At 26.7% G+C, this 22,505-nt stretch overlaps 6 protein-coding genes across 16 annotated transcripts; 3 read left to right on the plus strand and 3 right to left on the minus strand.

Moving 5' to 3' along the window:
* Nucleotides 1-447: 447 nt before the first annotated feature.
* ArfGAP1 (ADP-ribosylation factor GTPase-activating protein 1) lies at nucleotides 448-3,234 on the plus strand. 4 transcript variants are annotated; one of them, XM_069121088.1, is made up of 9 exons: nucleotides 449-704; nucleotides 771-842; nucleotides 908-1,189; nucleotides 1,462-1,673; nucleotides 1,819-1,933; nucleotides 2,017-2,106; nucleotides 2,332-2,391; nucleotides 2,611-2,786; nucleotides 2,897-3,234. In XM_069121088.1, exons 2-9 carry the CDS (start codon nucleotides 783-785, stop codon nucleotides 3,102-3,104), a joined length of 1,203 nt encoding a protein of 400 aa, XP_068977189.1. In that variant the 5' UTR covers nucleotides 449-704; nucleotides 771-782; the 3' UTR covers nucleotides 3,105-3,234. The 4 variants fall into 4 exon arrangements, with proteins under 4 accessions (XP_068977190.1, XP_068977191.1, XP_068977189.1 ...); XM_069121089.1 differs by having other exon boundaries at nucleotides 448-842; nucleotides 1,834-1,933; XM_069121087.1 differs by having other exon boundaries at nucleotides 449-842.
* Nucleotides 3,235-3,689: 455 nt separating this feature from the next.
* LOC138183730 (uncharacterized) lies at nucleotides 3,690-4,966 on the minus strand. Its single transcript, XM_069121091.1, has 2 exons — nucleotides 4,297-4,966; nucleotides 3,690-4,185 (listed from the first exon to the last, which is right to left on the minus strand). The coding sequence occupies exons 1-2, from the start codon at nucleotides 4,710-4,712 to the stop codon at nucleotides 3,963-3,965; spliced, it is 639 nt and encodes a 212-aa protein (XP_068977192.1). The 5' UTR covers nucleotides 4,713-4,966; the 3' UTR covers nucleotides 3,690-3,962.
* AspRS-m (aspartyl-tRNA synthetase, mitochondrial) lies at nucleotides 4,967-8,856 on the plus strand. 5 transcript variants are annotated; one of them, XM_069121083.1, is made up of 12 exons: nucleotides 4,967-5,664; nucleotides 5,757-6,005; nucleotides 6,135-6,503; nucleotides 6,573-6,749; nucleotides 6,841-7,020; nucleotides 7,088-7,195; nucleotides 7,271-7,468; nucleotides 7,564-7,776; nucleotides 7,838-8,021; nucleotides 8,095-8,340; nucleotides 8,442-8,629; nucleotides 8,702-8,856. In XM_069121083.1, the coding sequence occupies exons 1-10, from the start codon at nucleotides 5,590-5,592 to the stop codon at nucleotides 8,253-8,255; spliced, it is 1,914 nt and encodes a 637-aa protein (XP_068977184.1). In that variant the 5' UTR covers nucleotides 4,967-5,589; the 3' UTR covers nucleotides 8,256-8,340; nucleotides 8,442-8,629; nucleotides 8,702-8,856. The 5 variants fall into 5 exon arrangements, with proteins under 5 accessions (XP_068977184.1, XP_068977182.1, XP_068977186.1 ...); XM_069121081.1 differs by having other exon boundaries at nucleotides 8,439-8,629; nucleotides 8,702-8,855; XM_069121085.1 differs by having other exon boundaries at nucleotides 8,095-8,243; nucleotides 8,439-8,629; nucleotides 8,702-8,855.
* A 1,571-nt stretch (nucleotides 8,857-10,427) lies between these two features.
* LOC138183727 (DNA ligase 1) lies at nucleotides 10,428-14,591 on the minus strand. The gene is made up of 7 exons (XM_069121080.1): nucleotides 14,011-14,591; nucleotides 13,637-13,850; nucleotides 13,248-13,463; nucleotides 12,910-13,118; nucleotides 12,477-12,811; nucleotides 11,098-12,390; nucleotides 10,428-11,010 (listed from the first exon to the last, which is right to left on the minus strand). Exons 2-7 carry the CDS (start codon nucleotides 13,769-13,771, stop codon nucleotides 10,811-10,813), a joined length of 2,388 nt encoding a protein of 795 aa, XP_068977181.1. The 5' UTR covers nucleotides 13,772-13,850; nucleotides 14,011-14,591; the 3' UTR covers nucleotides 10,428-10,810.
* Nucleotides 14,592-14,848: 257 nt separating this feature from the next.
* On the plus strand, nucleotides 14,849-16,624 carry Vha14-1 (V-type proton ATPase subunit Vha14-1). The gene is made up of 5 exons (XM_069121092.1): nucleotides 14,849-15,056; nucleotides 15,123-15,204; nucleotides 15,383-15,465; nucleotides 15,770-15,892; nucleotides 16,295-16,624. Exons 1-5 carry the CDS (start codon nucleotides 15,003-15,005, stop codon nucleotides 16,322-16,324), a joined length of 372 nt encoding a protein of 123 aa, XP_068977193.1. The 5' UTR covers nucleotides 14,849-15,002; the 3' UTR covers nucleotides 16,325-16,624.
* Nucleotides 16,625-17,303: 679 nt separating this feature from the next.
* On the minus strand, nucleotides 17,304-21,820 carry gb (solute carrier family 7 member genderblind). 4 transcript variants are annotated; one of them, XM_069119792.1, is made up of 12 exons: nucleotides 21,507-21,820; nucleotides 21,184-21,339; nucleotides 20,702-20,887; nucleotides 20,325-20,547; nucleotides 20,123-20,238; nucleotides 19,762-19,887; nucleotides 19,449-19,593; nucleotides 19,258-19,381; nucleotides 18,983-19,183; nucleotides 18,447-18,596; nucleotides 17,976-18,153; nucleotides 17,305-17,855 (listed from the first exon to the last, which is right to left on the minus strand). In XM_069119792.1, the coding sequence occupies exons 3-12, from the start codon at nucleotides 20,880-20,882 to the stop codon at nucleotides 17,794-17,796; spliced, it is 1,506 nt and encodes a 501-aa protein (XP_068975893.1). In that variant the 5' UTR covers nucleotides 20,883-20,887; nucleotides 21,184-21,339; nucleotides 21,507-21,820; the 3' UTR covers nucleotides 17,305-17,793. The 4 variants fall into 4 exon arrangements, with proteins under 4 accessions (XP_068975897.1, XP_068975893.1, XP_068975894.1 ...); XM_069119793.1 differs by lacking the exon at nucleotides 21,507-21,820 and adding an exon at nucleotides 21,406-21,497; XM_069119796.1 differs by lacking the exon at nucleotides 21,184-21,339 and having other exon boundaries at nucleotides 17,304-17,855.
* Nucleotides 21,821-22,505: the final 685 nt, after the last annotated feature.

Genomic DNA, 22,505 nt, shown 5'->3' on the forward strand with positions numbered 1-22,505 from the left:
GTGGGTGGGGTTGCGCATGCGCTCTTTCAACAAGTAAGTGTCGTTTACATGAAATAAATGTTGCATTATTTGATTGGTAAAACTAGACGATATATTGCATAAAATTTCATGTGTATAAGTTTAATCATTTCTTCTATAGGAGCAAGGATAATCCAAATTGTTATAATTTATAATTTATTTTACATATTTCGTAATAAAATAAAAAATAATTATAAGTTTGTTATTGTGTAATTTGTACATTTTACTATCTACATTTTTTCGGATTTATACGAACATGAACAATATACATTAATTAAAAATAATAATATTTAATAGATGCAGAAATGGTTTTTTGGTCGATAAAAATACCTTTATTTCACTTTACCATTATTTTTGAATATAAAAGAATGTGGTTGGTATAAAGCGCTCTATAGTGGTGTGGTATATTTTAGAAACACGCGTACTTGAATTTTTAGTCATTGCTCATTGCTTTGTTGGTACTCTCCTCTCATATGAGATGAAATATCCAATGAAATGATCAGTTCCATAAACTTTATGCCATTATGTTCAATTTGGTTGTATATAAATGATATATTTATTATTTTACTCATATGATAGAATTTAAAATACATATCAAGTAATTGATATATATCGGAATTGGTTTTTTTATTCGCTTATTCGTCTATGACAAATTGGGATTACCACCGTCAAGGGATTAACGACAAGTATAGTATGGTGGACTTTTAATTTAAAAATTAAATATTGGATTCGATTTTTTATTTGAGTTTTAGCGACTGGAGATAATGGCTAGTCCACGAACTCGAAGAATTCTAAGTGGGCTTAAGCCAAAAGATGAGAACAATGTAATTCATTAATTTTATTTTCTTCATAACATTCCATATGTTAATTGAATTTTATTATTTTGCAGAAATGCTTTGAATGTGGAACTCACAATCCTCAATGGGTTTCTGTCACATATGGTATATGGATTTGTCTAGAATGTTCAGGCAAACACAGAGGACTTGGTGTTCACTTGTCATTTGTCAGATCCATTTCCATGGATAAGTGGAAAGACTCAGAGTTAGAAAAAATGAGAATTGGTGGAAACAAGAATGCTCGTGAATTTTTTGAATCACAACCGGATTGGAACGATAATATGTCAATAACACAAAAATATAATACTAAAGCAGCAGCATTATATAGAGATAAGGTAAATATAATATATTGCTTTTAATCATAACATTTTGTGCTTTCTACTATAATCCATGAACAATTCTTTTCTTAAACTTTTCCAAACTTTTCTTAATTACATTATGTATAATTAGGTGTTATGTATAATTTTATATCCTTGAAATAATTATTTAAATTAGTCTATAAATTATTTAAGTAAATGTGATGGTATGTGAAATATAACTTTACTCGTGTTTAATGTCTTTTTAAAAAAATAAACAACATGGAATATTATGTTACATAAATAATTAGGTTGCAACATTGGCACGTGGAGAAAGCTGGAATCCAACTACATCCACAGCTAAGGATTTTCAATCTTCAATGTGTTCAGAAAATCAACAAGAGTATTCCTCATATCAAAGTGATACATTAAATTCTTATCAAAATTTTAATTCAAATAGTTGTAAGTCTCAGACAGAAGCCTTTTTTGCAAGAAAACAAAATGAAAATGCTAATCGTCCAGAGTAAGTTTTACTTTTTATATCAATATTATTATTATTATTATTGTATTTTATTATTTTTAGTTTTATAACTATAATAAAATATGTAATACAGTAATTAATATATGTAAAATATAAATAATATAAAAGTTAATGAATATTTTTAAAGTAATATTCCACCTAGTCAAGGTGGTAAATATGGAGGGTTTGGTTATCAAATGAATCCACCACCCAGGAGTTCATCGCAAGAATTTTTTGACAGTGCAGTATCCTCTTTAGCAAGTGTAATTATGCTTAAGATAACTAATTATAATTAACATGTACAGTTGGTATATATGAAATCTGCAGTAAACATTCACTTTCCTAGGGCTGGTCAATTCTTTCTTCATCAGCATCAAAAATAGCAAGTAAAGCTACAGAAAATGCCATTAGAACTGGAGAGTTAGCCATACAAAAGGTATTTATATCTATTTATTTACATTTGCATATAGATATATGCATACTTATATTCGTATTTGTCTTATGTTTTTTATTGTAAAATAAATTATTAAATTATAATTTAGTGGCAAAAGAAGGTTAATAGTGATCATTTATTTTGTATTTAGTATTATGCTTATGTATAGTGAAATATATATTACTTTCAGTTAAATTTTTCGTTTCCGTCTTATTTTGCTTGTGCTAGGTACGCGATGGTACCTTTTGGGAAGAAGTTGGAACTCAAGCTAATAGTATAGCTGCTAAGGTACATAGCTGTATATTAAAATGATGATTAATAGTACTTATTAACTAGATAATTTAATTTTTGGTTGATATGTTATTGTAATTGTAATTAATATTGTATTAGAACAAGAAAATTTTTATTTCTTTTTTAAATAATTAAATTCCTTTAAGCCAATTAAGTAATTAAACAATAAATCCATAAACTAATTAATTATTAAACTTCCTAAATATCTTTCAATAGGTTGGAGATTTAGGGAGAAGAGGATGGGGTGATATTGGAGGAACAAATTCAGTTGAACAGAATCAATATAGTTCAAAGGAACATTATCAAAGTTCTTCCACTACTTATCAAAATAGTGATATAACCCAGCATCATTCTACTGAAAAAACATCTTTAATGAAAACATCGCAGTCCAAGTAAGTTAATAGTAGTTCTAGTGAAGCTATTATAAAACATAAGCATTTTAAATTTAAATGATTATAATCAATGCAATTTCATAAATTATTTGTACTTTAAATTATTTTAGAACCAATGTATCAACTGCAAATTCTTCCAATTGTGAATGGGATTGGGGTAATGAGACAAAACAAAGTAACCAAATAACAGATCCTAAACCAGTTGCAAGAAAATCAAAAGATAAAGACGAAGTATTAATCAACTTTAGTACGGACCATCATGCATCTAACTGGGATTCAAAACTTGAAGACGATGCATGGGAAATATTAAAAAATTAATTATTATTTATTAATTAGGAAATTTTTATCAAAGTTCAAAATCTTCCAATATCTTGCCCATCCTAAAGATTTTGAACTTGTATAAAGCAGTGTAACAGCAATTATTAAAATGAAATTATTTTTATTCTGTGTTTTACCTCTCTAATGTTACGAATATATGTAGATACATATAAAAGAGTAATCATTTACGATTAGTGTATACGTGCAAGCGTGTATACATTGTACGCTTTAGAAAGCGTAAATAAATATCACATATTGCAAGTTAATGTACTTCAAACTTTGCTTTATGATTAATGCATATTAAGGTGCAAAGATATGTTGGTACTGTGTGTTGTTCACTTTATTCGATTTTCATTTATTATGCATTTATATTTTTCACAAATAATATATATGATATTGTTTAATGTACTATATCATCATTCTTATGTAATTTATACATTCATTGAGCTAAAAATAGATGGAGAAGATATATTACAAAGAACTTCTCTTCAAAAAGATACAAAACAATCATTTTATATTATGATATGTATTAGACGAATGTATATTATTACATTGGGTTATAATTATTTACAATACAAAATAACATCTCTTAAAATAAACATTTATTTTATTCTATATATATAACTTACATGAGGTAATCTTTAATACATTTTTAAGACAATAGATTTCTGTCACATAAAATAAATCAATTTACTCTATTGGATAAAAATTTGTACTTGTTTATGTTATATATAAATAAAGAAAATTTTTTTCTATCACAGCATAAAATGTATCCAAACTTTAAGCACCTCCACATTATTAATATTTATTAAATATTATCATTACACATGAATGTATAAAAAAACTATAACTATGATATTATAAAAGTTGACTTGGGACCCTTTTTCCTGGATATACTTTTTTAATATGTCTTTTATTGTAAGTATTACCAACATATTCCCAGATATCTTTCTCACATTTTGGCCATATCTTGCGTTCTAGTCTTGATAGCAAAATACACAGTAAATCTCTATCTTTTGGTGATAGATCAAAGTATGATACTGGTCCCAGGCTTGAGCGATAAAGAAAATTATATATTGCTCTACAATAATTACATACAATTATCAATAAACAGAGTTTATTAGTATTATATATAAACTGTTATAAAGTAGTCAATAACTTATTATCAATAAATAAAACTATTCATATATACCTGAAATCAAAACCTTCTGCTTCTGAAGGAGATGGATGGTTTTCAAATAAATATATAAATAATAATGCTTCTGGGATGAGACTATCCCCAGGTTCAAACATTCCACAATTCATCCAGTTGTTTATTAGTTCATGTTCATATAAATATTCTGCCATTTCAGAATATTCAGCTATTTTCCATCTAATATCTTCAAAAGACATGTTTGGCAACATTTTCGATATAGCTTCAATATTTTCGGCCCCATATTTTTTTAAACCTTCTAACAATATTTTTTTATCATTATTAGTCCACAGTTTATTTGATTTCGCTTTTTGTTGGTTTACTGTTGTCATCTTGCTACTTGTTGCTTTACTTTCATTATTCTTTTGCTTTATAGTTTTTGCTGCTGTAGCTTTTCTTTCCTTAGGATTATTCATTTTTATATTTAATTAAAATATTGCTTGAAAACGTAAGTACAGACTTTAATGTATTGTAATTGTCTTAATATATCCAAACACTGATTGATGATGAAAACAATGTTTTTAGGGAAAGATGGCTAGATAAAAAGTGCAAGTCTAATTGGTTACTTCTGATCACGCTGGAGGTCGCCACGTATCCATAGATCGAACAAATTTTTATTAGTAAAAGAAACTAATTAAGGCTATTAATTTGTGAACTTTTATAATTATATCTTTCAAATTAGTCCCTCAGCTTTCTTTCTACTAGACTTCCTACTACCTATTCTTTTTAACCTATCCTACGAATAAGTAGATACTTTCCTCTTTTGCTCATCGTCGCACATTGCTGTATGATTTTATTTGATTGTAGGTGTGAAACAAGTGTGTTTATTTTATATGTATGTATAAATAAGTAATTGTATTGAGTCTATCAAAAACACAGTCATATAGGTGTAGGATGTAAAGATTTAATGTCGTAAGTCGTAAGGTAGCCTTTACAAATCGGTCGTTCGCTACTCACTAACTCGGTATTTGTTACGCTATTGTCACTAGCCATAGAACGCTGTGATCTAGCAGATGCTTTCTTTAAATCTTTAACTCTATGTTTCATATATTTCGTAGGCTATTTTACTATATGCTCCTCTTGTCTCGTGAACTTTCTTCTGATAGACGCAAAAGACATAGTATTTTTATGAAAACTATATATATTCAATAATTAATTTTCAAATATAAAACAACAAAAACTAATATTTATATGGATATGTAACAATAAAAATAACGTAAAAAAAGTTTAGAAAAAAAATATTTTTCATTACAATATATATTTATAAACCGCATATTTTTGTTCATTATAAAAATGTTTCGTAATTGTATCGTATCAAAAATGCCATTTTTTAACTTTTTATCTATGAATCGCCTATGTCATCAAAAAGTAAGTGCAGATGTTTATTAAGTTCATAGAATATATTTTAATTTATATAAAAATGAAAATATTTATAAATATTTTAATATAAAATTTTTTAGCTTATAACAAAACATTCTTTAATGTGTATAAATTATACACATAATTTAGCTGGTAAACAACAAAGAATAAAAGAAAATGTGCAACCAGTTAATAAATTTGTTTCAAGATCTCATACATGTGGTGAATTAAGACTACAAAATGTAGGAGAGAATGTTCAATTATGTGGGTGGTTAGAATTTTTAAGAATTGACAAATTTTTGATATTGAGAGATTCTTATGGTTCTACTCAATTCATTATACCTGAACATGTGAGTTAAAGGATATAAATTCCAATAAAGTATACTATATGTATATATATATATATATATATATATATATATATATATTATATATTGATATATATATTGATATTAAAAATAAACTATCTGTTATGTTAGAGAAAGGACTTACGAGAAATGGCTAGGAATTTGACCTTTGAAAGTATATTGAGCATAGAAGGTAGAGTATTAAAAAGACCAGAGGGTCAAGAGAATAAGTGCATGGGAACTGGAGATATTGAAGTAGAAGTAAAATCCTTGAAAGTTTTAAACGTGGCAAATTTAAATATTCCATTTATTATTAGAGACTATAATAAGGCAAATGAAAACTTACAAATGAAGTATAGATACATATCATTAAGATATCCTGAATTACAAAAGAATTTAAGATTACGTTCAGAAGTGATAATGAAGATGAGAGAATACCTAATTAAAGAATGTAATTTTGTTGATATTGAAACTCCAACATTATTTAAAAATACTCCTGAAGTATGTATATCAGAATGGTACTAAAAACATTATGGCCAAGATATTTAAACCTTCTTTTTTTTAACATAGGGAGCACATGAATTTATAGTTCCAACAAAACTCTTGGATCAATTTTATTCATTAGTACAGAGTCCCCAACAATTTAAACAATTATTAATGGTTGGTGGCTTTGATAGATATTTTCAAGTTGCGAGATGTTACAGGAATGAAAAGCCTAGACATGATAGACAACCAGAATTTACACAGGTATAATTTTTGATATATTTTTATATATATATTTAATTATATTATTTTTGGTATAAAATTATTTAGTACTCATAGATATGTTATTACACAGCTGGATATTGAAATGTCATTCGTTGATTGTGAAGGAATAATGATGTTAATTGAAAACTTATTAGCATATTCTTGGCCTCAAGAATCAGGAGAATTAACTATTCCTTTTAAACACATGAAATATGAGGATGCAATGGAATTATATGGTACAGACAAACCAGATTTACGAATACCACAACAAGTAAGATTTAAATATGCTTCTAATTCAAATTCGAAGAATAATTTTGAAAATAGTATTAATATTTCAGCTTTGTAGACTGACAGAATTAATTGATCATTCAGTATTAGAACAAAGTTTAAAAATGGAACAAAATGAACACCGTGAAGTTTATGCTCTAGTTTTTTCCCAAAAACATGTATGTTTACAAGTTATTTATATTTTCCTTGATTTTTGGTATTTTTATATTTATAACATATTTTGTATACCCTAGGATTTTCTTACAAAATCTATCAAAGATACTATATCTGAACTACAATGTACTTATTTCCCTTCTGTGAAATTAATACAAACAAAGATACCTAACAAGTCGCCAGTAATAACAAATATTATTGATGGAAATGTACAACAAAAGCTAAATTTAAAAGAAGGAGATCTACTTTTTTTAGCTTGTGGAGAAAAAGTAAACACGGTAAATATTAATCTGTTAATTATATTTTTTACATTTATTAATGATACATTAACATCAAGCAGTTATATATATTAATATCAAACTTAAAATTACAGCAATCACTATTAGGAAAAGTACGTCTTGAATTTGCAAAGTTCTTAGAAAGTAAAGGTCAAGAAATCTGTACTAGTAGGAATGAATTATTATGGATCACTGATTTCCCTTTATTTTCATTTAATACTGAAACAAATTCATTAGAAACTATGCATCATCCATTCACGCAACCTCATCCAGATGATATGCAATATCTTATGAACAATCCACTGAAGGTACCCATGTTAATTAATTAATAAGCTTAATAGTATTTTAATAAGTGAAATACTTTTATAGGTTAGAGGATTGCATTATGATTTGGTTATGAATGGTTTCGAGATCGCAGGAGGATCGATACGAATCCATGACTCAAAATTACAAAAACAACTATTTAAGATGCTAAATATAGATGAAACACACTTAATGCATGTACTCGATGCTTTAGAATCTGGTGCTCCACCTCATGGTGGAATTGCTATAGGTATTTTATTTTTAGTTCAAATATTAACTATATCCGACAATGGAGTATCATAACAAATAAATTGGATTTTTAGGATTGGACCGTTTAATGTGTTTGCTCTGTAACACAAAAAATATAAAAAACGTGATAGCATTTCCAAAAACTACTACAGGTCGAGATTTAATGTCAGGAGCTCCGGTTCCCATTTCTGAGGAAATAAAAAAATTCTATAACATACAGACGGTAAACAAATAAAACAATATTCAAGAAGTATCTTGTATTTTTTACTCTATTGTAAAAATATTTATAAGAGGCTAGCTGGTCATATTCACTTCAAAAAGTATTATTCAATAATTTTTGTATATTTTATAAAATATACCCGATATTTTTATTTGTTTAAAAATCGTTATACTTGTGATAAAATCTATGTCATTACAGCAGAAGTGAAAAGGGAGATCGCTAATGTAATATTAACAATGTCAATCAAACAATGTGAACTAAGGATAAGGGCCTCTAGCGGTCAGTGTCCGAACTATATGCACATTTCTTTTCCGATGCTCTGGGTGGAAGAAATGTGCATATGTACGATAAGAAGGGAAATTCGTATTGACGATCGGCGAAGGATAAGGGTAAAAAAATATAAAAATTACTTGAAAAGTTAATGAAATATTAGAAATAAATTCCTTTCCTTTGTATTGTAGAAATAACAATAAGGATACTACAAGCAGACAGCAGCAATTGGCAACAACGATTATTAGAAATGATTATACAGTACAATAAAAAAATGAGATTATTTGTTGTAAGATAATTATATGAATGTATTTAGAAATAATTTCAATAAATCAGACCGTAGTTTAACAGCATTTTACAATCTTATTGTTTGTTCTTGTCACTCTCCAATTCCATAAAAACAAAAAATCAAAAAATGCAATCGGGAAATATTTAAGAACGCGTGGAATTTTAAGAGGAATAGTATAACAAACGACCGCGAAATAGTTTTCGAAAATTCCGAGATGTGATATCAAATTTCAAGTATTATTGAAATAGTGCTACCTCTTATAATATTATATTCTCCAGTTATAAAATCGAGATTTTGACGAAATATTTTTTCAAGAACCCAAAAATATAATCTGAAAAATTTCTGGAATATAATGTTATTTTCGAATTGTACCATTTCCTATTACCATGTTCTCCTGATACAAAATCGCTATTTTAGCCGATAAATTTTTTATTCTCATATGTCCTCAGAAAATGACCTGTTTTCAAGAATTTGAAAAGATTCGAAATACCTCTTATGTTGTTTTATTCTCTTAATATTTATCAAAACTTACCAATTTTCTCAAACTCTTTCGTCGTTTTTTATAACTTGTTCTTTAAACTTTTGAAAACTTATTGGAAAGGATTTGAGGATTTTATTCATTTGCAAAATAAAATTATTTTATTCAATTCAATCTGTAAGTTTATAAGAATTGTATAATTCTACAATGAGTTCATAATTTTCTGTATAACAATTTGTGTAATTGCGTAATTTTATAATAATTTCATTCCGTTAATTGATCGATAGATCTAAAACAATTCCTCTCATACGAAAATTGAAAATGACGATCAAAACCTACAAGAGCATTGATTCATCGGTGATAAGAGTTTGCAATAGAGCGTATTTTTGGTCAGTTCCGTACGATCCGATACTAACATACATTTTCCCCTCTTGCTATGTATACGCACATTTCTCCCGTCAAAAACATCGTAGGAAGAACTGTGCATATAGTTCGATCGTTTGATCACTAGAGGTGATAATTTGTGAAGCGTATTTTTGGCTAAATTCCTCCCATACTCATCGGTGATCTTTGTATTATAATAATTCCTACTTAATGTTCGCTTTTTTTGCCATATTTTGGACATATTCTTATATTCATGCTTTTACCTCGATTAATGTTCTTGTAATCACCTTCATCAATTCTTAGGACTGCTTCTCCAAAGCGAGTATGTTCATTTGCCGTAAATATGTCTCACTCTCGCTCCTAATGCAAACTGAGCTGAACGTGCTGAAAAAAGCAATTTCTGGGATACACCTTTCTAGATAATATTCGCCACGTGAACCCAACCAACGTACATTAAACGGGTAGTAGTGTATATGAACATTTATATGTATATTACTTTATGACATTAATTTTATAAGAAAATCTCATGCGTTTCATTCATCTGTAATCAAAGTAAATACTCAAACTTTGGTATTCTGCTTTTCTTAAGGTTAAAAAAATGCATAAACATGTTTACTCTATTCGAGTCTATGATCCAAATAAAATTGAATATATATACTTTCAATACAGTCATTTTATTTACAGTAATCAATAATATTGTTTAAATATGATAAATCATCCTTAGTTAAATTTGTGAAGAAAAACTGACCTATGTAATTTAGTTTAAGCATTTTATTCATATAGTAATATATGTTTTCACATTTTGCTTAAATTTAATTAATTTTCGGCACTTGATGTTTCTTAAAGAGTTGCGTGATCAAAAAAACTGGGTAAAATCAATCTTTTAGTCAATGTAAAAGTTAAGCTGCAAATGTTATAGTATATAGTTAAATTATACATAATATACATGGTATATCTAAATGATATATACATTTAACTAGGTATCTAATGTAATTGTAAGATATTTCTTTAATGAACATATAAATATTTCCAATTTTTATTGGAAGTATGAACATATTATTATACATATTTCACATTAGAAGAAATAGCAACAGTATCTGTCATATATCACCAATTTCTACAAATTTCATGTGTTGATATTTGAAGAGATCAAAGTTTTCGTGAACGTCCCCGTTTTCTGAGTGCAGTAATTTTACTTGTCACTGACCTAGTTGTGTGTAACTTCTTTTGAATATTTGGTACAGATTTTATATTTTTTTGTAAATTTCTATGTTTCTTCAAATGTTGTACAAAAAGTAATCTAGATCTAATTAATTTCTTACATATCTGACATCTGCGTATTTGTTGTTCTGTAATAAATATTTTTCAGTTATTTAATGTTCTCATAATGAATTATTATACATATATCAATAAAACAATTATTAAAAATAACATACCAGATTTTTTTGTTCCATGTTGTAAACAATGTGCTCTTAATAAAGCAGCACTGGGAAACCACCTTCCACAATCAGAACAACTTAATTTTTTTACCTCCCAGGTGCATTTTGGTCTTTGATTTCTTTTCCTTTTAATCTTTTTAATTATAGTCTGTTTTTTTGGCTCAATGTGTTCCTTCTTTTCTTTAATTTCTATGGATGGTCGTTCGACTGATAGTTTACTAAATCTACGTTTTTTTCTTTGAGAATGTTCTGAACGTACATGACGGGCTAATGCTACCACTACATCGAATTTTTGTTGACATATTTTACAAGCGTATTGTTTTTTAACAGTATCTTCAGTCGTTCCATTTACATGTTTCAATTTCTGTTCATTAAACCGTATTGTATTAGAGGGTGATTTCGAACAAACTCGCAAATGAGTTTCTAGAGCTCTTTGTTGTCTAAAATTTCTTAAACAATGTTGACATTGTAATAAAATTGCTTTTGAATTGGATTGTTGAGATTCGTCATCGGAATCTCCAACCATTATAATTTCATTTTCTTTATCGCTAGAATATTTATCTTTACTATCATCTATAGTTATTTCAACAACATCCCGTTCTGACTGCAGGATACTTTCTTCTTCATCAATATCAATTTCAATAATTTCAACTTCTTTTCGCTTGACCTTTTTCATTCTTTTCGAGTCGGTATTTCTTTGACGATATCTAGAATGAGCTACTCTTTTATTTCGTCTTACTCTTTTTCTAACATTATTGTCTTCTTCAGTTACAAGAGATGCCGGTTGTATAATAATTTCAGAATCTTCGCGATTTACAGAAATTAATTGTTGTTTCCGGGATCGCTTAGTTTTGTACTGTATTTGTGACGACTCGGGTGATGTATATTCAATTGAACCATTCGATATATCTAAATTTGTACTACTTGGCATTAAATCTGCTGATGAATTTGCTAATGTCTCCAATAATTCCTGTTGACTATCTAACAGATTGAATTTTCTCTTTGTTAAACTATTAGACATCTTATTAGACACATTAGAATTTTGGTACACTGAAGTTTCATATTCCGTTTCTTTGAGATTTCCAAAGTTATTTTGATCTCTGTTAATGATCTTTTTATTCATTTGCTTTTTTGCTGCATTTGCTTTCAAATTTTGAAGAGTTTTGTGAATTTCATCGAATGTTAGTTCAGAATCAGATTGATCACCTTCGAATAAGATGTATTGCACAGTTGATTGTTCTACAAGTTCACTATCACTTTTATCATCTTCCTGATATTCTTCAGAATTATCTGTTAAAAATTTAGATATTTTTATAATATCTGAAATTTCATTATATCAAGATATTATTTAATAATTACCAGTTTTAGATACATACCCATATTTGCAGAACAATCATCCATCATTAAATATGTTACATCTGGTTGTTTTTCATCTGTTGCATATATAATGTTAGAAACTCGTTTTGTACCTAAATTTAAATTAGAATGTTTCATTAAATTTGAATTTTCTTCCAATATATATTCTTTTTCTTGTATCCTTTCATTTTCATTTGACATGATTTTATTTTCATTATCCATTGACATATCATTTATTGGTTCACTTTTAGGAAAAAATATTGGTGACTCAGTAGTCAATAATTGTCTTTTTATCTGTGTTGGTTTTTTAACAGTTCTAACTGCGCCTTCTCCTATTAATCTTTCAACATCTGATCTGTAAATATGATCATTTTATTATTTTCACATGTAATTATTGAATTACGTCTGTTATTAACTGTATCTGATATGTAATATATGCATAAATATACATACTTCATGAGAAATTGAAAATTTGTTGGTGGTTCACCAGATTCATCATAAACTGCTACAGCAAAAATTTCATCTGAATCTTCAACCGCATATAATGCTAATTGTTGACCAGCGGCAGTTACAAATGTGGCTATTGTTTCTTCATCTCCATCTTGATCATCAATTATTACTTTATTATATGTTTCTGCTTCACTTTCCTCTGATTCTGAAAGCTATCACATCGTATTAATTAACAAAACATACTAAAATAAAAGAAGAATTTACCAATTTCATTATTTTGCTTTTATCACTTCAATGTATTCTGATCTTTTATCATAAAATTTTAAACATTTAATATTTACCAACAATTCTTCCTTATTGACATCATTTGAAAGCCACTTTTGTCTAGGTGTATTTTCTCCAGATAATGATATAGCATCTTCCGCATATTCAACAGACATTGTTGTATTCATACTTTCTTCAAAATATTCAGAAGTATCTTTCTGTTTACAAATTACTTCCTCTGACATTTGATTAATATCTATGTTTTCATCTACAATTATTTCCTCACCAACAATCTATACATAATATTGATAATTAATAATAAAATAAATTGAAAATATATAAGATATATATATATATAAGATGTAGTACGTAGAAAAGTATATAAAAATATGCAAAGTATAAAATAGACAAAGAATATGTAATAATATAAGATATATATTTGTTGAAATATTAATTATTTTATTACCAATGTTTCTTCCGAGTGTTCACATTTGGGTAGAACCATAAATTCTGCTGAAGTTTCATTTATAGTACATGATTTTTGTATGATCTCTTGAGAAACCATTTTTTTGTAGATATTAACATCATTCACAAATGACATTTTTTTTTACCGTTTTGTATATTAACTGGTAATTATACTATCTCAGCTAACAAGTACATATGTTAAGAAAATGTAATTCCTAAAATACAATATTGAAAATACATATTAAGAAATATATTTATGCTACTTAATTAAGGATTAAATATTATAGAAGTCATTTCATGCATAAGAAAACACGTCTAAATTATCAATACAGATATTTACTTAGGGTTATGCTCATTCTAATAATCATGACTTACAAGTTAGAGATTTTATTAACAGCAAACGATAATTAGCCAGCACACTCCTTTTTACATTTAACACAAACTGATATATATATTATGAGTTTGCATATTTATCGTTGTGTTCAATAACGAAAATACACAACTATTTAACGACTTTATAAGTTCCATAACATAATAACCTAAATAACATAATTAGTAATAATAATCGTGGAATCGTATATCGAGTTTTGTAGAAATGTTTTTAATGATAACTTGTTTTCGTACTTCTACATATTTAATACAACGAAAAACAATGCATAAAACTATACAATTTAATACAATTTCCCGTCTTTCAATTTACATATATAATTAGTATCAAATACACATAGCACTAATGTGTGCTCTAACACATACAGAAACATAACCCTAGACATTACGCGTTGCGCGCATAGAGAAACTATCTAACTAAAGTTGTCATATGTTTCGGTTGAATTTTTTATCAATATATTCTTCTAATTTCATTTTAATAAATTTATGTGTTTTTATCCTCGTACGCTAGTGAATAAAATGGTAAAAAGAACCATTTTACTGAAAACTTAGCTTGATAAGTAGAAAGGTTTGATATATGTAAAACAGTATCTTATACAGTTTGCACGTTTAGAAATTATCTTCCAGTGCATACTATCTACTATCGTGTATTACATTTACATCCTTTTTCGATCGATAACGTAGGAAAGACATAAAGGAATGATGGATATCTGGCTACACTGGTACGTACATATGTAGGTATATAGTATGCCAAATGCCAGCCTATTTCAGAATTTGCTGTTTTTAAAGTTGATCAGTACTTATTTCCTCCCTCCCTTCCATTTACTGTACTATTTCGATTGGACAAGTTTGACACGTGATATTCTAGTACATAGCTTAAGAACGTAGGTGTGACTTGTCAGCTGATGTATCGTCAAGATTTGTTAAATTAACAATTATTCTTTTAAATTTGCTCTGTTATTCTTCATTTATCGTTAATAATGGCTTTACATTCAGCGGGAAAAGGGAAACTTCTTGCTGTGATCGGAGACGAGGTAATTGAAATGTATATTTAAGTTTATTTCATATCCAAAGTATATATATAAAAGTTTCATTTTTAGGATACTTGTGTTGGATTTCTTTTGGGCGGGGTTGGTGAAATTAATAAACATCGACAACCCAATTTTATGGTCGTAGATAAAAGTATGTATGTAACCAAATTTCAATAAAAAAAAATCAAATATGGAAGTCTATATTTTTCTGTGCTTGTATTCAAATATTGTACTCAAATATTCTATACTTTGTATTAAAATGTTTATCAAACGAATTATTATTATTTAAAAGTTTCTTAAATCTGTAGCATTTACATATTTCTTTACAGATACAGCTGTAAGTGACATAGAAGATACGTTTAAACGTTTCATTAAACGAGATGATATTGATATTATACTTATCAATCAAAATGTAAGTATTATATCTATCCTTAAAATAACAATAAGATTCTAAAAAATAAATATGGTGTATTTTAATAATATAAATAGGAGTAATATTTTTATATATTCTTTATATAAAATAAAAAATAAGAAAAAATATTCTTTGAAAAATAAAGTTTTAATAAATACAATTTATTAATAAGATTATCTATGCTTTGTAATTAATAGAATTAAAATTTTGTTGTATATAATATTCAACTGAAGTCATATTTATTAGTAAATTGTTATTTAATAATATGATTATATTGATATATCTTTGATAATATATTTTTAAGGTTGCTGAAATGATTCGTCACGTAATCGATAGCCACACACAACCCATACCTTCAGTATTAGAAATTCCAAGTAAAGACCATCCATATGATGCCAGTAAGGATTCTATTTTAAGGCGTGCTAAGGTAAGATTGTAGTATTTGTAATTATTAGTATAAAAATAATCATCACATTTATATATTTTTTATCAATTCTTCATACACTGTATATAATTATGGATAATGATTGTAATATTTTATTTTTATATTAATATTATGAAAAAATATATGTATTTTAACATTATACATAAAGTAAACTTATTTAAAGAGAAACTATCAATTTGCTATAACTTTGTAATTATATATTTGATTATCTATAAATAGTATTTTATTCTATAAATAGTCTAACTATAGATCAATAAATTGATCTATAAATAGTATTTTATTACAAAAATTTTGTTTTATGTTAAAAACAATATCCATATAAACCACTTATCATACCTACTTTAAATTTACCAATTAATTAGATATTCTAATTTTACTTTACAGGGAATGTTTAATCCAGAAGATATACATTAATCTGTATATAAAAAAGATTTGACAACCTCTTTGGTATTTGTTAATATCTGTATGTAATGGCTGTTCTGACATTATAGATTACATAGAAAAAATAGAAATATGTATAACATTCCATTATTTACATGTCAAAAATTTACCAATTTTTCAATTCCTTTATACAATGTGTGTATAAATCTTGTTCTGTGCAGACATCTGGTATTATTTAAATTTTAAATCATTGTTAAACAAAAGAAGCATATTCTACTAAGACGTTGCTTATATGAATTTTTTGATTATGCAAATAAATGTAATAAACAACAATGTACTTAAAGCTCATTACAAGACAGCAAAAATATCAGTTTCATTAATGTATGTAATAGAAAATTAATGTGCATGAATGTATATTATTTACTAATAAGTTGTTATTTCATGTATTTAATGAATATTTAAACAGATAAATGATAGGAGATACAAAATTAGAATATATGTATTTGAATGTGTTGAAATTTTGTCCTTCTCTAACAGACAGAAAATTTTATTGTCATATTATTTTTTTTACTAATTCCAATTACAAACAATGATATCAGTTTTTATCTATATAATTTATTTTTGAAATTATTTTATCACAATATTATAAAAACTTTGATCAAACTTTTTATTATGGATTATCTGTATCATGGAAGCTATGATTAATATCATTATACAGGGTGGTTGGTAACTGGTGGTACAAGCGAAAAGGGGGTAATTCTACGCGAAGAAAGAAATCGAAAATATAGAATAAAATTAAAAAAAAAATTTTTTTTTTAATTTTTCCATCAAGACAAAATTTTTATTCTATATTTTCGACTTCTTTTTTTGCGTAGAATCACCCCCTTTCCGCTTGTACCACCAGTTACCAACCACCCTGTATATCATATTTTACTTTGTAAGTATTGAAAAATATCATATTATTATTACTTTAAAATTATTTAATAAAATCTTAACATGTATGTTTACATTGCTATACATTACAGTGTAATAATAATATGCTTAATATCTTCAACACAATCATTTAAATTTAATAATTAACTCAGATAAATAATGTTTATTTTTTTAATTTATTAAATAAAGATTAGAAAATATGTATATTAATACTTGTAAAAATAGACCATCACTCCTAGATAGATTTTGTAGCAATATTCGCATATAATACTATGCGATTATTAGAGAACCAAAATTATCATTCTACATGTAAGGGATTAAAATGGTTAAGATTTTCTCAAAATAAATAATAATTGTTAATTATACAATGTAAATAACACATATAAATAATTAATCTTACACTCTAGAGAGCAATTTCGAGTTTATCTTACATATACACTGTAAACTTTTGTTTACCAAGAACACAGTTATGTGGTGTTAGCAATATGCAAATTAGTACCATGTATATTAAAGCAAAATGCCAAAATTCAATGCAACACCAAACTGTTTTAATATTCGTACTATGTAAATCAATGATCCCGTTCCTCGGTGGCAGATATGAATAATTTTTGAACGGTATAAGTAATTTCAACTGTAAAAGCAAATGTCATAAAATTATTGAAATGCAAGAAAGTTAACATTACATTATAATTAAAAATGTGTCTGTGGAAGATTTATAACATGATAAATATATTATATGCATATTACGTACGAATAAGTCGTTGAAACCATAGTGGCTTATTTTTCCATCTAACACCAATAAAATAAGCTGGAATTCCAGATAAAGTTATTAAGGCACCTATTCCAACTTCGTATGGTCTTTGGTAGGAAGGAAAAAATACTAAAAATGCACATATGCATACAAACGTGATAGGAATCCATAAAGGCATCTAAAAAATATATTTATAATTTTAATCAAAATATTTCCGGAGAGTTTGAAATAATATCTATCTATTAGGTTGTCCGAAAAGTGTCTTTCTTTTGCAGACACGTCTTTTACAATAACGCATCTTTATACAAACATGAATCCTAATCTGTCGAACGTTGTGATCTTTATTTTGATAAAACAAAATGGATTATACGTAATTCGATAAAATAATATAAAACGAAAAATGTTGTGCATCCATTATTTCTTTATAAAACGAAAGAAACTTTTTGGACAACCTAATATCTAATTACTTACTTTAATGGGTCGACTCATATTGGGCTGTTTATAACGAAGCCATAAAACACCAGATACTGATAACATTATAAAAAATGATTCGACTATGCTGCAGTATGTAATCAATACAAAAATATCACTTGTGCACAGCATTACTAAAGATAATATACACTAAAAATAAAAAAGGAAATATTTATATTTCAATGAACATTAATTTGAAATATGTAATACAATATATATTTCATATACAGGGTGGTTGGTAACTGGTGGTACAAGCGGAAAGGGTGTGATTCTACGCGAAAAAAGAAGTCAAAAATATAGAATAAAAATTTTTCGTTTGAGGCTTTGTTTTCGAGAAAATCCACTTTGAATTTTCGCTCGGTACGCGTGCGGTACGCTATAACGGACCTCACTATAGATCGTTGTCTCGATGGAAAAATTAAAAAAAAAAATTAAAAAAAAAAATTTTTATTCTATATTTTCGACTTTTTTTTTCGCGTAGAATCACCCCCTTTCCGCTTGTACCATCAGTTACTAACCACCCTGTATATACATACAAGAAAAACTAAGGCCGGTGTTGGTGTAAATCTCGAAATATTAATATGACTTAACATTGAAGGAAAATGTCCGTTCCTGGCACCAACAAAACACATTCGAGACGATGTCATAATATGAACACTTAATCCTCCAAATGCACATATAGCTACCATTACAGGTATTGTCCATGCCATCACACCAAGAAGTTGATCTCCAAAAGTCTAACAAAAATTTGTCTCAATAGTTAAATTATACATCTTTTCAATAAAATCACCATATAGAAAATAATACTAACCACAGCAATTGCATGAGAGGCAATCATCGCAGTTGGTGTTAAAACTGATAAATAAGCTACATTTGCCAACACATAAATGAAAGTAACTAAAGGTAGTGATATGTATATAGCTCGTGGTAAATTTCTGTAAAATAAAATTATTTATTCCCTATTGAAAAAAAAATGATCCTATGTTACTTTATACTACATACACATAAGGATCTTTCAATTCTTCAGTCATAAAATTTAAGTAATTCCATCCAGAATATGAAAATATACCAGAACAAAAGGCAACTGCGATTTTGCTAGGATCCGTGATTGTATTTTCAAAGGCATTTTCAAAATTTTCTGTATGTCCTGAAACAAATTATTAATACATACATATAGCAGATTATTAAAAGAAGAATTTTAAGAAGGGCAAAGTTATTTAAATTGAGTCCATAATAAAAAATTTATATTCTGTTTGGTTCCTTTTTGAAGATTTAATAATACTAATACCTAACCGTATATTAAAATTATACTTACCTAACATTATCCAAACCAACCCAGCAATAATTATAATTATTAATGCACCAACTTTAGCAAATATGAATACATTTTGCATTTTAGATGTTTCTTTAACATCATAACAATTTGCGAATGTAAGTAAACCTGTTAAAACATTGAAATTATAGAAATGATAAATCAATTATATTGCTTAATAAAAATATTATAGAAATAATATTCTTTGAGCAAAGATAATGATGATTAAGATGATTAATTATCTATGAATGATTAAATAAAATTAGAATTAAAAGTTTAGCAAAAAGCCTATAGTATAAATGAATGATATGATATGACTGAAGAAAAAATAGCTGCATTTTATGTGCAAAGAAAAACATCTTACAAATAGTAACTGCTGCCAGTAGACGTACACTATTATCTGGAATAGAACAATTGGGAAAAAATGGTTTTAAAACATATTCAGCAAAAGTTAATCCCATGATAGCATTTGTAGTTGGTCTGAAATTGCAGAAATAACATTATTTCTTCTCCACTCCCCCTGTGGCAATAAATAACACTGACAAAATTTTATGCATGTAACTTACACAAAAATTAAGTTAGCTGCCCATAAATATAGAAAAGCAGGTAAATCACCAAAAGCCTCATAAATATAAGCATAATCTCCACCACTACGAGGTATGCAAGTACCCAATTCAGCATAGCATAATGCTCCCACCATGGAAAGTAAACCACATAAAACCCAAACAATTAAAGAAACTCCAACACTTCCTACTTCTATGATTACACCTTTTGGAGAAATGAAAATACCTACGAGCAGAATAATTAATTCTATTAAAAATGTATAGTTATAGTTTGTAAAGTTTTGTAACTACAAATTAGACAAAGATGTAAGAAATCAATTTTAGAAAATTATTAAACATTTGGAACGTACTATAATATATAAATCACAACAAATTCATACCTGAACCACATATAATTCCTAAAATAATTGCAACTCCTTCTAAAAGGCCAAGCTGTTTTTTCATTTGTACTTTATTAGTACCACCAACTTGTTTATTAGTTGGTATATGAGTCTGAGATTCATCATCTGAATTAACTAATTGCATTCCTCTTGGAGATTCATCAAATATTTGAGAAACCATTTTACCTATATGAAACAAATGTAATAAGCAAAATATTAAGAATAATATGCATATATGTGTTAAAAAATTAATATCAATCTATCATACATATAATGAATTATATTTTTCTCCAATTTAATATTTATATAGGTAAAATATTACCGAAAAATTTTTATATTTCTGACAATATTTAATGCTGAATGTTTGTATTGTAAACTAGTAACAAATATGTAAAGATTGTTAAAACAACAGATTAAGAAAATACTTTTTTTTTAATTCATAAAATTGTTATTTTCAATGTTATTAGTAAAAACTAGTATACCTTTATGAAAGTTAAATTTTTGAAATTAAGTAAAATAAAGTACTAAAATTTCTGCTTCTAATATAAGAAAACTGATAAATCAATGTGCAATATAAAATGTAAACTTTATTATCTGTATACATCAATTTTCTGAATTCCTTTCTGGACGAGCATGATCTAAAAGTAAAAATATTTGTTAATTTTATTTATAAAAATATATGATAATTAATTTTAACACAATACAGAGTTAATTGCTTATCCGAAAAATTTCGTTTTAATATCTGTTAATTGAACCAAAAGTACATATAGGTTATTTATTGAAGAGAACACGTGTTTTACAGTACCTTAAAGGTTGATTTGCAAGATTCGTGTAATTTTATGTTTAAATTTTCTGAATAAGATAAATATTATAAAAGTATTTAAATAAAAATTGAATTGTTATTTAACATGACTGATATATTAACAGCTGTAGAATTTGTACTCTGCGTGTTACATACATATTTCAATAGCAATCAATACGGGATATCTGATGCAATTTGTTTTAAAATCACATAATATTAACATAATTGTATAACGTTTACAATTTAATTTTTCATATTTATTGCTAAATCATTATGACAAAAAGAAAATTATGTATTAACATAACAAAAGCGATTCCATTGTTATTAGGTAACCGGCATAATCATAACTATAGTAATGTGCTGTTGAATGCATTTATTATGTTGTTGCATTTATTTAAATATATACCTATGTACGTTCATAATTACAAATCGTAATCAAAAATAATTTCGAGCAATATTTTATATTCATCCTATGATATAATTTCTATTCTTTTTTCTAAATAGATTAAGTAGATATTTGTATTGTTATTTTAATAAATATTTGTGCTGTTTTGTCACCACAACAATTCAAATTTCAAATTTTAAATCCTACATTCATAATTGTTATAATTATTAGTAATTTATATCATATTTTTACGAATGTATTTTGTGGAACATATTTTTCGAATATCATTAATAAAAGCTTTTATATCATCTGGTTCTGGGAATAGATGTGTTTGATGTAAAGATTTTATCGTTAATGATAGATTCATCAATCCTAATTTCCTTATAACATTTGACTGAATTGTTGCTTTCGTTTTACCAATATATAAAATGCACTTGCGAAGTTGCATTTCTAAGGATTCGCTTTAAATAAAATAAACGTGTTTAATATAATGTAGTGAAAATTTATGTATTACCTCATAAAAATTCTGAATGAAAAGTAAATTAAAAAAAGATAATCAAATACGAAAGTAATATAAAATTTTCGAAATAATTTCATAAACAAGCATACGTTAATTT

The sequence above is a fragment of the Bombus flavifrons genome, chromosome 9, assembly GCF_040668555.2.
Source record: "Bombus flavifrons isolate JBK064 chromosome 9, iyBomFlav1_principal, whole genome shotgun sequence".
NCBI lineage: Eukaryota > Metazoa > Arthropoda > Insecta > Hymenoptera > Apidae > Bombus > Bombus flavifrons.

Coding starts and splice junctions, on each gene's coding strand:
- ArfGAP1 (XM_069121087.1), top strand. CDS start 783: ATGGCTAGTCCACGAACTCGAAGAATTCTAAGTGGGCTTAAGCCAAAA. Junction 1,934..2,016: donor CAGTATCCTCTTTAGCAAGT/GTAATTATGCTT, acceptor TCACTTTCCTAG/GGCTGGTCAATTCTTTCTTC. Junction 2,107..2,331: donor GAGAGTTAGCCATACAAAAG/GTATTTATATCT, acceptor TGCTTGTGCTAG/GTACGCGATGGTACCTTTTG.
- LOC138183730 (XM_069121091.1), bottom strand. CDS start 4,712: ATGAATAATCCTAAGGAAAGAAAAGCTACAGCAGCAAAAACTATAAAG. Junction 4,186..4,296: donor GCAGAAGGTTTTGATTTCAG/GTATATATGAAT, acceptor TAATTATTGTAG/AGCAATATATAATTTTCTTT.
- AspRS-m (XM_069121083.1), top strand. CDS start 5,590: ATGTTTCGTAATTGTATCGTATCAAAAATGCCATTTTTTAACTTTTTA. Junction 5,665..5,756: donor ATCGCCTATGTCATCAAAAA/GTAAGTGCAGAT, acceptor AAAATTTTTTAG/CTTATAACAAAACATTCTTT. Junction 8,022..8,094: donor TCATGGTGGAATTGCTATAG/GTATTTTATTTT, acceptor TTGGATTTTTAG/GATTGGACCGTTTAATGTGT.
- LOC138183727 (XM_069121080.1), bottom strand. CDS start 13,771: ATGTCATTTGTGAATGATGTTAATATCTACAAAAAAATGGTTTCTCAA. Junction 13,464..13,636: donor AACACTCGGAAGAAACATTG/GTAATAAAATAA, acceptor TATTATGTATAG/ATTGTTGGTGAGGAAATAAT. Junction 12,391..12,476: donor TGATTGTTCTGCAAATATGG/GTATGTATCTAA, acceptor AATTTTTAACAG/ATAATTCTGAAGAATATCAG.
- Vha14-1 (XM_069121092.1), top strand. CDS start 15,003: ATGGCTTTACATTCAGCGGGAAAAGGGAAACTTCTTGCTGTGATCGGA. Junction 15,057..15,122: donor TTGCTGTGATCGGAGACGAG/GTAATTGAAATG, acceptor TTTCATTTTTAG/GATACTTGTGTTGGATTTCT. Junction 15,205..15,382: donor TTTTATGGTCGTAGATAAAA/GTATGTATGTAA, acceptor ATTTCTTTACAG/ATACAGCTGTAAGTGACATA.
- gb (XM_069119796.1), bottom strand. CDS start 20,882: ATGGTTTCTCAAATATTTGATGAATCTCCAAGAGGAATGCAATTAGTT. Junction 19,888..20,122: donor ACTGGCAGCAGTTACTATTT/GTAAGATGTTTT, acceptor ATGTTTTAACAG/GTTTACTTACATTCGCAAAT. Junction 19,382..19,448: donor GAATTGAAAGATCCTTATGT/GTATGTAGTATA, acceptor TTTATTTTACAG/AAATTTACCACGAGCTATAT.